The sequence below is a fragment of the Uloborus diversus genome, chromosome 2, assembly GCF_026930045.1.
Source record: "Uloborus diversus isolate 005 chromosome 2, Udiv.v.3.1, whole genome shotgun sequence".
NCBI classification, from domain to species: Eukaryota; Metazoa; Arthropoda; class Arachnida; order Araneae; family Uloboridae; genus Uloborus; species Uloborus diversus.
This window is the reverse complement of record NC_072732.1, coordinates 78,074,341-78,088,088: the sequence shown is the minus strand read 5'-3', so window position 1 is coordinate 78,088,088 and position 13,748 is coordinate 78,074,341. Positions and strand designations below refer to the sequence as shown.

The window sequence follows — 13,748 nt, the reverse complement described above, 5'->3', positions numbered from 1 at the left end:
TATGGTTAAAAATATTAACACCATGGTAACAGCAATTGGTAAGTGGAGATGCCACTCTCATATTCATTTTTTCAGTCTTAATCTCTCAGCACTTATCTGTAGTTCTAAATACCAGAAAAATACAGATGCAACATCTATTCAATGTTCAAAGAAATAAGATCCGAAGAAAAAATAATTTTAAATGAAAATATGCATTACAGTTCGGGGGGAGGGGGGGACCCTTCCCCAAAGAAAAAAACTAAAACATGCATGTGATTTGAAGAAATAAATAATCACCCCTCCTCCTCCCATAAAAAAAAATTAAAATAAATAAATAAATTTAAAATTTACATTACACAATTATAACTAAGCATTCCCGTCCTCCCAAAAGGAAAATGAATTTCACTAAAATATGCAAAACAGTTTGAGAAAAAAAAAAAAAAAACATGCATGTGATTTGGGGAAAAAATGAATAAACAAAGGTCACTTTCCCATTAAACAAAATTGAATTAATAAATGCAATACACACTATTATAAACAAAGTAACGCCCCCCTCCCAAAAGGAGAATAAAATTAATTAAAAAACACATTTTAGTCAGAATAAATAAAAAATTCAACAACCACTCCTCCCCCTCGAAGAAAACAGGATTTTATTAAAATACTAAGCAAAATTAATCCATTTTGAGCAAAAAAATCCCACTCTGCCCTCTCCCTCTTGTGAAAATAAGAATTCAAATCAAGTTCTGGAGCAAACAAAAGTTCCCTTTCCATACAAAGAAAAAAGAATTTAATTAAAATATGCATTTAGAAAATTTTTTTATATATTCCTCCAAAAAGAAAAGATTTTCACTCATATAAGCACCCCTATCTGAATAACGATTGGTCAGCCCAAAATACCTCAATGATCGCTCGATTTGGCATTCGCCAAAGTTTTTTTTTTTTGTAAAATGTCGCAATTACCACAGGACGCGGGAGCGTCGCCCCGCCAAGGAAACCAAACGTCAGCAGCCAACAGAAGCAAATACACCACCAAAGACGAAAGAAAATAAAAGCGACCAAGAACAAGATTACACGACAGAACAAGTTGGGGTTTTTTGGGTTTTCACCCTTCTGTATTTCAGCCCCATGAAGACCCCCGGAGTTGATTTTCGGTACACTCAATCTCTAGTGGCCCCTGACGCCGTAAACCGAAATACAATCCCCTGGACCATCAGGGAGAGGAGGTATTACAGTTATAAAATCGCTGTTCAAAAAAGTTTTCGCTTTCTTTGACAGGGCTACAGCCCAGACGAAAAAAGGAATCAAGCTGAAACTTCGCACACACATTCCTTGTGCCCTACTGATGCGCCTTTTGTGCCATTTGACTCCCCTCCCCTTCCCTCCTCGTTTTTACCCCCCAAAAAGAAAAATAGCACTTAAAACACCTTCCCCCCTAAAATTTTCAATGCCGCAGTCGGCGCCATGATCCCTCTAGTTGGACACCCCTGAATAAGAATAAGTTAAATATTTGTTTAAAATCAAATGATATTCAACTTCTCAGAACCCACTGCTCTCTTTTTTCTTTTCTTTTAAATAAGCGACTTTGTTCAATATACTAGTAACAACATTAAAACATCAAATCGAATATACAGTTTTTGTTGCACCACCTCTGATAAATCTTTTTAGGTAACAAAAATGGTTTCGCTCAAAAATTAAAAAAAAAAATATTTTTTTTTTCCAAAATGCCTCTCTTCAAAAATTATCAGTCGGTTTATTTCAATCAAGCCTAAAGCAACAGGGTTGGTTCTGTGGTCTGTAGATACCAAATATTTAATTTGGTACCAGAAAAATACTAACTGCTCGATGCTTGGATAATAAATTATGGTATTTAATAATAAATAAGTTGTTACATAAATACTTGTGTTTCTAACTTTAAAAAAAAAAAAAAGAGGAATGAATAAGCCATTTGAGCTTATTTCCATAAAAGAAACAAAACTTACCATTCATTTCTTATTTCATTTACTAGCTCAGTGTTGGAAGGTAAACCATTGGGTGTAGATGAAGTTATGTTATCTAGTTCTGATAGGTGATCATCAAGAGGCGTCCATGCTCGATCAAACACAACCCTTTAAAGATTTAATATTTTTTTAAAGGTATAATGTAATAATAATATATATATATATAATACATAAATAAAAAAAACTGAAATGGCTAAATTTAAATACAGTGGAAAGTCTGATGCTTGGGGGGGAGAGGGCGGGAATGATTGCATGCTCACATGATAGGACTTAATGGTGAACATCAGAACATGCTTTTCCGACCGGAAACACTTATTTCGCCTCTTTTTTGTTCAAAAATACATTAATTAGAATAATCTACTAAAAACGTGAGTAAATCGTCAATTTACAAGCAAAATAAAACACAAACATCAATCCTCAAAAAATTCTTTTCTTATTTACTATTTAAAATTTCACCATACTGATCATACCATACTGTCTGATCACTAATGAGACGGAAAGATGAGCATACAGTTTAAGGGTGCTCTTCACTGAGAGTCTGAAAGATTCGGATCTAATGTTAACCTACGAGGAAAATTGGAGCTTGTTTTACAAATTCCTGTGAAGTTTTCAGATCAATTTTTTTTCTGAGTATTTTTCAAGACTATGTCTGTGTATTTTAGTTTTTACTTTTTTGATGTATCCATTCTCTGATTTTTTAAAATTCGAGAAAAATGAATTTCTTCGAAAACGAGGTACTGTTGGACATTTTGCTCTGTAAAACATCTGGAACTCGTGCTATCGAAATTTTAAGAACGCCATGACACGCAAAATATTTTCAGCTCTCTTTTGAGATCTTGTTTGAAATAATGCGACCATTTTTTAAACAAATATCGAATTCTAACTATTGAAAAAAATTTCAAAATTCATTCACTTTTTGCATTCGCTCCGCCTACCATAGTAAACGCCCTTTTTTGAGGGGAGAGCGCTAATGGGGTGTAAGATTTATTACCCTCTCATTAGTTCCCCTCAATGACCTTCGCTGGATGTTCTCCTCTTTTTTCCTAAGACTTTCTTGAAGAATCAAGTGCTTTTGAAAGTGATTTCATGTAGCTGCGTGCTATTAGCTGTTAAATTAGCAACATCTGCTTTTTTTTTTTCCAAATTTGTGGTTTGAAAAGAAATGGATTGGAAAGGGATATTTCTTCTGAGTCAAATTGTTTATTAACAATATAAACAATATTGTTACAATGCTGTCGAATGCGAAAAGTTGACATTTTCCCCTTCCAGTAGAAAAATATTTTTATATATGGATTAAATCATATTCCAGATTCCAGATACTAGGTATTTTGCATCGTTTTACATGTGTTTTATGTTACTACAAATGTACACACATAAAGTGCTTTCCACAGCTCAACAAACATTTTTGAAAATTAAATGTGTCTTTAACCCATTAATGCCGGTTTCGAAAAAAACAATAAACTGCGATAATTTTATTAGTATTTATTTATTTTATGTCTAGTAAGTGCATTATATACAAATTTAATTTTTCCCGTTAAATTTTCTATTTTTATTTTTATGGTAGATTTTTCTACCAACCGGCGTTTGTATGGTGTGAGCACATTCTGTTTGCAAATTTTACATTTATTGTTTGATTGCAATAATTGCATTGATTACCACTTATAATTATTTATAATTGTAGAATATTACTTACACTTACATAAAAGAGTTTTCTAATTACAATTTCATTTATTTCAAAAGAAAAAAGAAATGTGTTCATTTTGTAAAATAAAATTTTATGAAATATGAACTTGAAAAAAATCGATACTAAAAATGTAGTAAAATTTCGAATTGAATATATTTTTAACCGAATATTTATGCATCACAATCTTCTCGGAATGAATAGCGAATCTTCTTTTCAAAAATTCTGGAACATTCGCCATTCTTTTACAGCACTTTGCAGAAATTGCCCCCCCCCCCCCAAAAAAAGTGACCTCCACATTTTTTTTTTGCAACAATTTTTAATACCGTATTCTTCTACGGATCAAAAAGGTCTATCCGACAGATGCACTTGCTATGTGTTTCAATAACTACGATATTGGAATAATAAAATTATTTTTCTCAAAAGCATCTCATTTACTGCTTGATTCACATCATGTCCTGAATACTTTATTGCTTGTAATTGCTACTGCAGTACTGCCGTTCCATTTTACAGCATCATCTTTATTGCAGCATTACCACATGCTGTTCTTGGTTGATTGTGTGTGTATTTCTTCATTTCATTTCTTGAACCCAATGGAACATACATTTGTATACTCTTTCAATGTATAAGTTGAAAGAATATCATTTAGCACAGGAATAAAAGTAAAAAATAGCCCATAATGGCATGCGTTTCCTCTGGTACTTAGGTTCTTATTATTTTTCCATACTATACCAATATACTATACAAATACTATACCAATACTAATATTTTATGCTATACCAATTCGTCTAGGTGACGCAATATGGTACCGAAAAAAAATAAAAGTCCGTATTACGAGAATAACACCCACAGCTTATATTCAAATCTAATCGAATTTCCTCTTATCAGCTTTTTGCGTCCATGACGTCCATAATAAATCAACAACACTACTAAAATACTTAAAAAATCTTTTAAAAATATCACTTATTTGTACAAATTTTAGATTAAACACTTCATTTGCCCGAAGCAAGACAGTGACTACATATTCGCCGGTTGGTACAATTTTCTACCATTGAAAGTAAAAGAGAATTCATAACACGAAACAAAGATAAAAACAACGTTTTAAAAAGTATATCTGAATCAAATAACACTGTTACAATTATGGTACAATTTTTAAACCTTTTTGAAATTACTAAAATACATGCAAAACTTGCATTTTACTTTTTGACGGAAGACGAATGCTTTTGGAGTTATGATTTATTCAAGTTTTAAGCCTACTGTTACGACCGTTTTTAACAAAGATACAGTAAACATATTTTTTTCCCTTTTTGTGATTATTTACTATGTAAAATGTACAGCTATTGGGGAGATAGCATCATGTGAGGACGAATTATAATTTTTTTCCCGGTTGGTATATTTTTGTACCAACCGGCATGAATGGGTTAAGAGCCAGACTCGCCAAATTTCTTTAGAAGGTAGATACACATTGAACATGTAATTCATAATATATAGTAAAATTCATCGAATTTCAGAATCGGGACTAGAAATTTATTTGGTTGAAAGTATTTCGTTGCATTAGTATACGTTGTAATAGGATTTTACTGTATTTCTCTTTAGAAAACTTCCTAAGAAGAAAACGATGCATAATTTGACCCCAAATAGAATCGTGAAACGTTTCTTATGGGGTCGCAATATTACTCCTTATTTTAAGACATGTACGATATTATACAGTTTTTAAAACATTACGTGAGAAACAAATTAACATAATTTTTAATTTCCAGTGCAGCAATGCGAATTGTAGCTAATTTTATTTTTATTAAAGACTATTTCCTAGCTTACATTTTGTGTCGTAATTCCTGCATTTTACCTCAATTTTTTTTTATTGCCAGAAACAATGAAAAAAATAAATAAATAAATAAAATACTTATTTTTTATTAACTGTTTTGGAAATAGCTTAAATATATAGATATTGTGATTAACTGCAAGTTTTGAGTGTTTAAATCAAAAAATCATGTACTTGTGTTATTCCATACTTTTCAGAGCGAATCAAGCTTGTACAGAGTCTTTACAATTAAAAAACATGCTTGATATTTTTTTAAGTACGTTGCTTAAATATTATTTCTCCAACAGCACTATCATTTTTGGAAAACAACTAAAATTCAGGACAATATTTATTCTTCCAGAAAAAAATAAGGTTTTTTTTCTGGCTGTTTTTCAAAGCTGTTATCAATACTCCAGAAGTAGCTAGTATGCATATATTTGTTTTTCAAAAAAACAAATTTGTTTAATTGGCGTTTTATGGAATTTGGGTGTCATGAAAATAAAAGGCAGAGATCGACAATTTGAAATGGGAAAGTTGTAGGAAAACTTGGAGTTGCGGAGTTTTTTTATATGCAATGAGCTGCTTTAGAATACTGTCAGTGCTGGGGTTAGATTTGATATAATAGAAGGAGGAGTTGAGTTCTTTTTGAAAAACAGCTTTGAAATTATTGGAAAATTACAATGTACACCCAAATCTGTTCATACTTTTGACTTTGAAAATTTGTTTTGTAACATTCCTATTGATGATTCATACAAAACTCTATTAAAACTTTTTGATACTTTTCATATTGCTGAGGAGCTTGGAATTGATAAGAATTTTTTCGACAGTATCTGCCATTTCTGTTTTTTCAACAATTTCGTTACTTTCAATGATTCTTCTTTTAAACAGGTTCATGGAATTGGAATGGGCACAAATTATTCTAGCATGGCTGCAAATCTATATCTATTTTTCTATGAATTTAAACACACGGTTCAATATAACAAAAAATACAATATTTTTAGGTATATTGACGACATTCTGATCCTCAATAGTAACTTAGAAGATAAGTTCAATCTAATTTACCAACAAAGCTTACAATTAAACAAAGCCAATAATGACATACATTCCGCTAAGTTTTTGGACATTTCTTTCAAAATTGTTAAATCTGGGCTTATCACCAATATCTACGATAAAAGAGATTACTTCAATTTTTTCACTACTAGTATGCCACATTGGTATAGCAATCTACATAAAAAAGTTTTTACAAATATAATAATTGGACAATTAAGCAGATTTTTTAGGATTTGTAATAACAATGTTCATTTCAGCAAACAATGTTTTAAATTTGCTGCAAATTTATACTACTACAATTTTGATCCTGCCAATTTTACCTTCTTTTACTTTAATTTATTCAAGAAATCTTTCATAAAAAATCGAAAACTACAGTCTCTGCCCAAATAACTGCGAACGGCAACAGGTCCGCTGTAGGCATGAATGATGGGATACGCTTAAAACCTTATGCAAGGGAGGCGTTTTTTGGATGCTGAGCCTTCGGTCAACTGTCGGAACTGGAACGAAACTGGATTTTGTTTAAATGGATGACTGATTTCTTGGAGCTCTTGTTCTTCTATCAGAATGGGTAAGTTGACTGTTTTCTTTTTTTGCAGGTCAGAGCTGGGGGATTGGACTTGTACATGTCAGCATTTAAAAAAACTCGTCAATTTTTATAAAAAGTTAATACTTAATAAATTTATCACGTTCAATATGGCAAGTTAATACTTAATAATATGATAAGAATGCAAATGCACTATGACATGTACGTTACCGACCTCTATAGAAACCTGCAAATTAATATATTATGCAACTGCTCCAGCTCTTTGATAACGTAGCAGTTACTGCCCATTCTAAAGTTCATATTGTTCAACTTCGCATAGTTTTTCAATTTATATTGTTATTATTCTTATACGCTTCTTTTTGTTTTTGTTTCCTACACTTGCTAGTGTGCCACTTACGAGTGAGACTTTAAATGAGATATATATAATATACATTTAACGCTGTCTAAATGTAGAATATTTTATTTATATATATATATATATATATATAGTGAAGCACCGTTTATTAGTTTTTTGTAAGGGACTATGAAAAGAGCATACAAATGAAAAAAAGTATAAAAGGTACAGGTTAATGTGTATTACACTCTGCAGGGACCAATTAAAAAAATGTATAATTGAAAAAATCATTTAATTTAATACAATTTACAATCTGCCATGATGACATTAAAAATAATACTATGAAAGAGCTTACCTCCCTCCTCTACCTATTCTTCTCCTAGCAAAACCTATGCACCTTAGCCTGTCATCAGAATCAGAGGTAGGTATAGATGTTAAGCAGTACCTAAACCTCTTGTCTTCAGAACCTCCTTCTTGAGCACTACACCATGGCCAGTTGCCAAAAGCATCAAGACGAGGCTGCAAAAAGTGAAACACTTGAGCAAAAGAAATAAAATAAAAAAATAATTTGCTTTGAAATCCTAGGTGACTAATATGTAAAAAAAGAAATGTCGAAAAACACGCAAAAAAAGCAAAAGAAAAGTGCTTTTTTAAACATTTAATGGCTTTAAAAAGTCACCCATTTATTACTTTATTTCTGTAAGTTTATTACCCTAATGAGATTTATCTATATTTTGATAAATATTATTATAAAAATACTGTAAAGTGACTGCAGCAAGAGCACATGAAATTGTCAGACTTTCCAATAAAAAACAGATGAAAATAATCTCTAATCTGAATGTTGAGAAGATTTGAAAATTTAATTTTAAAAACGTTTTCTAATATTAAGTAAAAAACAACAAGCTCTTGACCAAAACTGGTGCAAAAGAAATAAAATAGTTTGAACATACAAATAAACTTTATATATTAAATTATACTGCATAAAATATAAGTTTTCTAATAATAATCAAATATAAATGCACTAAAAATCGACATAAAAAGAAAACAAATAGCAATCAAAATGTACCTCATGATAATTGCAGTTTCTTTTCCTTCTGAAGGCATAAGGTCCATCAGGATCATTGTCATCATCTTGGTCAGACTGACTCTGTTTACATAAGATATTGATTCCACTTAATACAACAGTTTCATTGTTGTAAAATAATTACAGGCATTTAAATTCCTTGCATCATTATTAAAATGCCATAAAAATAAACAGAGAAAACCTCTGAAAATGATCACCCAAAGATCGACAAAATATAATTTAAAAAACTGGCAGATCAGAGGGTGGTCCTTAACAAGAGGCTTACATGGGATGGAAGCTACAAAGACCTGAAAGCAATATTGAAATTCCTTGTAAATATAATTATAATAACTCAAAGATTTGGTTAGTTGATATTTAATTGATAAATGAAAATTAAATATTTTAAGACAAATTTGTTAAGTTTTTAATGTGTTCCTGCATAAAAAAAGTTATTTGTAAAAGCATAAAAAATAATTCTTGTTAATCAAATACTTCAAAGTGTTTTTTGTACCCATCTCTTACAGAAATTAGGTGATTGTAAGTTCATGGGAAAATGCCTAAAATTATACCTGAAAAATGGGGAAATAATAAATGAAAGCCTGAGAGGTGTAGGAGAGATTAAAAGCATAATGGATAATTCCGAATTTCCAGTATTAAAATACTAAAAAATACTGGAACATAATCATCCCTGAAAAAGTTTCTTCAGTTCTTTTTTGAAATATTTCAATATAAACTTTGTGTAGTCCAAGGACGGATACAAGGGAGGGGCGGTGGAGGGTGATCGCCCTCTCCTTGAGCTGAGATTCAGGAACTTTCTTCAGGTATATTTTCAATATTAAATTTTCAAAAACGCAATTTTACAGAACCTTTGATGGTGTTAGAAGAAAGGGGGGCTCATTCCCGGACTTCTTCCGGAACTGAAGTCGTGAAAACGCAATCGTAGCCCACTCTTATTACTCTGGGGATAGGGAATGGAAGTTTATACGGGACTTTTTTTTGAAACTGAAGTACCTAAATCTCAATTTTAGACAATCTTAGATGATATTAGGGATAGGTTCAAAGGCTCTCCCTGGGTATTTTTCGAAATACACGCAAGTGTAGGACACCTTTGATTAAATAAGGGTAAGCGATGGGGTTTTGTACACTCCTTTGAAAGTTTTCAGAAATTTAAGTTAAAAAGAATCAGAAATAAAAACAAAATTGCCCCCTCCTTGAACATTTTTTGGTTCCGCCTTTGGTATAAGCAAAAAATATTTTAACCAATCACAAAAAATATGAGCCGAGCACACTAAAGAACTTCCTTTCAAACCCATTTTAAGATATAAAAATATTATTTTGATAAAACATCAAAATTTTCAATGACAGTCAATTCATAATAACTGAATAATGTGGTAGAATTTTTATAAGCCCCTCTCCCCCATTCTTACTGCTTTTAGCTAAAATAATTTGCTTTGAAATCCTAGGTGACTAATATGTAAAAAAGAAATGTTGAAAAACACGCAAAAAAAGCAAAAGAAAAGTGCTTTTTTAAACATTTAATTGCTTTGGATGGAGGCATTTTCTAAATTTCTTAATAACACTACATATGAAAATATCAACGAAGCAGCTAGTGAAACAATGACTCATCATAACTTACAACTGCAATCTTTATCTATTAAAAGGGAAAGCAATAGCTTTGTTTATTGCATGAAAAATATGAAATTTCACAGCAGTTTTATACAAGCTACTTACTTCTTGTAATTAGAAAAGTAGTAGGGGGAAATATGTTAAAAGGGGCAACTATTTCCTTTAACCTACTGCAACAGAGAATAATCTAGCGAACAAACCGTAACTGATAGATTTCCAAACAAAGATTCCTTGAAGTTTGATCTGATCACGCACAACTCAATGGTTGAATCAATGATAAGAGTGGTCAGAGCATAAAAGAGGAAATATTAAAACTTGTCAAAAAACATGCTGTAACTGAGCTGTTTGGTATTGTTTTCAATGCTGCCTTAGCTCTGGGTATGGGTGATAATTTTTAGCTTTATACTATCACATTAGTTCCGTCTCTCACCTAGCAAGAGAGGAGATATGAATTTTCTATGAGGGCTCTGCTACTAAACAAACTGACAAGTACTTCATTATTTGCAACTAAAAAAAATTACATTACATAAAACTACAAAAAATTCAAGTAAAATTAAATCCAACTTTTTATATGCCCAGTACAGTTAGAAATATATCCCAGAATTTTATTTTGTTCGAATGAAACCAAAATTGAGCAATTAAGTAAAATACAAAAACATTTTTTACTACAATGAGGGTGGGGGAAAAAAACCCCACTGTGAAATTCAATTTTTGACTAGGAAAATTTTTGGAAAAATACAGTCGAATCCCTCCCCCTCTCTCCATATCAATGTGAAAAAAAATCTTCCAATATATTAATTTTGAACTTTGTATAAAGTAAATATTAAATAAAAATAAGATTACGGGTGATAGGCCATCATCTTCAGAACTGGCAAGATCTCCTAGGTTGAGATCAAGAACATGACTATTGGCTATTGCAGATTTTGTTGCACTACTCTCTGGTTTCTTTCGCTTGTACTGGCGCTTTTTAGCTGGCGCACCTTTAATTGGCTACATAAGAAAAAATAAGTGTTTTCAATCAATCAAACAAGTCAAAAACAAACATATACAGTATAGAACATTATTTATTCAGCCCTCATTGATCTAGATCTCTAGAAAATTTGAATCAAATTTTCTAGGGAGAAAATAACAAGAGGCTTCTTAAAAATTAAGGTTGACATAAATAATTTTCCACTGTAATACCAAGAAGGTAACAATAGGCATGCTTGGAATTCTACTTTTTCTTTTAATGATAAGAGTGCTTGCATGAAACATGTGTTTGAAGACAGCGGAACAATTCTTCGTTACGAAATGATGTGAAAAATTATTTTCAAATTTTAAATGTCTAAGAAAAACATTATGTATTTTCATGTTTCTATGCAATATTATCTCATTCAAAATAATTTTGTTACAAAACATGGTTCTTTATTGTAACGAATGACATGATTGAAATTTTGCTTATTACACATGTTACCCTGATCTTTGATTCCCTGGCGTTCCTTCTATCCTAGTTGATTAGTCCAATGAGGTACACCGATACTGGACTAACATTGAAGGTGCTATGACCCATAAGAATACCTTTGCACATAGGCCTCATATGGGAGGTACCAAGTCTATGGATTGGGCACAGGCCAGACTAAGTTCAATGCTTTTAAAATTATATGAGAATTTTGGATTATTTTTCACAAGGAAACAAATGAAGGTAGGTTTTTTAGTCATTGTTTCAGTAATACAGTAGCAGTTTTTTACAACTGAATGCAAAACTTGTTTTTGCCAATATTTTAGTTTAAAAAGTCTCCTTTGATCCAAACCGTCACTCCAGTCACCTTTTTAGTTGCCAGTGGCAGCCTGCACACAAATGTTTGGAAATAAAACAAAAACTATTTTACCCTCTCTATTTTACTGTGGCTTCTTTATGATTATATCATGCATTGCCTTGATAAATCCAGATAAAAAATATTTAAAATATATACCATTTTATTCGTAGTATATGCAAAAAATAAAACTCGCTAGGGCATTTTATAGAAAACTAGTTTTCCCCCCTTTGTAAAATGATAAGTGTCAATTAACAACACATTTCATAGCAAAATAGTCAGCAGAAATAGCAAATCCCCAAATTTTGGAGAAAAGCCTGAAAGAATAAAAAAGAATTACTTAAAACTTTGACATCTCTGATTCAAATGGAGATTATGAAGAAATTTTTACGTCCTTACTGCCAAGTTGGAAAGGAAATAAATTTTTGAGTTTTTATCCACTTTAATTTTTCTAGATTTCTTGAGCTAAAATTATTAAGATTTTCATGAAAATGACCATTGTGTATCTTGTAAATGCTCTTTTTTCGGGACGATTTGAATTGATTGACCCTTAAAGTACCTCAATGCAAATTTGGTGAAGCTCTAACAAGTTGTAGATATGTATGATACTATGTTTCATTTATATACATTACTAACAAAATTTCACTTTACCTTGTTTTTAGTTATCCGTGATTCTTGTTTAATTACAACCTGACTACTATTTACAGGAATGAGATTAGGCCTAGGGTGCTTAATGGCAGACACTTCCGCTAACAACTGGCCACTGAAGTCTCCAGTTTGGTACCTATAATAAATCAAGGCATTCTATATTTATTCAGACATCTAGATAACTGCTATGAGAAATATTATGTATCTTAAGACTTTGCACAAAAGTATAACAGTCTATAATATACGAATACAACCTTTAAAACGATGTTTGCAGAATTCATTAGATTATTAGGCTGGAAATACAATATATAAAAAAATAGAAACACACAACTACTGTAATGCTATTGTTTCTTATTTCATTCTTCTTAGTCTTACACGGATATTGCAGTGTTGGATAGCCTAAAAACGTTTTATGCAAAACTAATGAATAGAAAATGTTAGAGAAATTAGGTGAAGAAAATGAAAATTAGAATATCTAATACTTTAACATAACTTTCAAACAATTTCAATAACTCATTAATCTATATATATATATAAAGTAGCTTGTAAGCATATAAAATAGTTCTATAAGTTTTAATTCTACATATCAAATAATGTGCTGCATAAAATATTAGAAACACATTTGCATATTCAGGTTTTAAAATCCGAAGTTTTAATGAAATTTATTAAATACTTCCTTTTATATACTTCTAGGAAAAAATCCATATAAATGTGGAAAGGTCCTGTAAATATGTGTAACAATTCATCAATAATCGTAAACATTAGTCAAATAGACAATGAAATAGTAAGTTGTTTATCATTAGAGAATTAACACAAATAGACAAGCTTACATATTCTTTTGCTGCATTTCGGTTTCAAGTAGAATTTTTTCCTTCTTTCGTTTTTAATAGTAAATTTTTTTAAAAATTTCTTTTCTCAGCTTTTGGAAATATTTATAAATGAAATCTGAAATGGCAAATAAAATGCTGTGCAAAAAGGCAATGTAAGGTGGTACACAATTAAAAAATAACTTTTTAAAGTAGTGTTCTCCATTAGAGATGAGTTCGGGCTCATTTTCGAGAGCCCGGGTGATATTGTCTCAGACCAAAGCCCGAGCCCGACGGAAACTTTTTTATATCAAAAACAGAGTCTTCTACAGTTCGACATGATCTCTCTGTTTATGAAATATGTTATGTCAAATGTTCTTCATTAACAGACGTTTCTAAATTTTCTCAAAATGCTCCACTTCAACA

At 31.1% G+C, this 13,748-nt stretch overlaps 1 protein-coding gene across 1 annotated transcript in view; it reads right to left on the bottom strand.

Annotated features, from left to right (window-relative positions):
- Positions 1–13,748, bottom strand: part of LOC129216374 (enhancer of polycomb homolog 1-like) — a 67,951-nt gene that overhangs the window by 16,736 nt on the left and 37,467 nt on the right. Inside the window, exons 8-12 of the mRNA XM_054850587.1 lie at positions 12,520–12,652; positions 10,919–11,065; positions 8,453–8,533; positions 7,742–7,905; positions 1,959–2,084 (exon numbers count right to left, since the gene is read on the bottom strand). Of these exons, the coding sequence (XP_054706562.1) occupies positions 1,959–2,084; positions 7,742–7,905; positions 8,453–8,533; positions 10,919–11,065; positions 12,520–12,652 (651 nt within the window). The remainder of the gene's footprint in view (positions 1–1,958; positions 2,085–7,741; positions 7,906–8,452; positions 8,534–10,918; positions 11,066–12,519; positions 12,653–13,748) is intronic.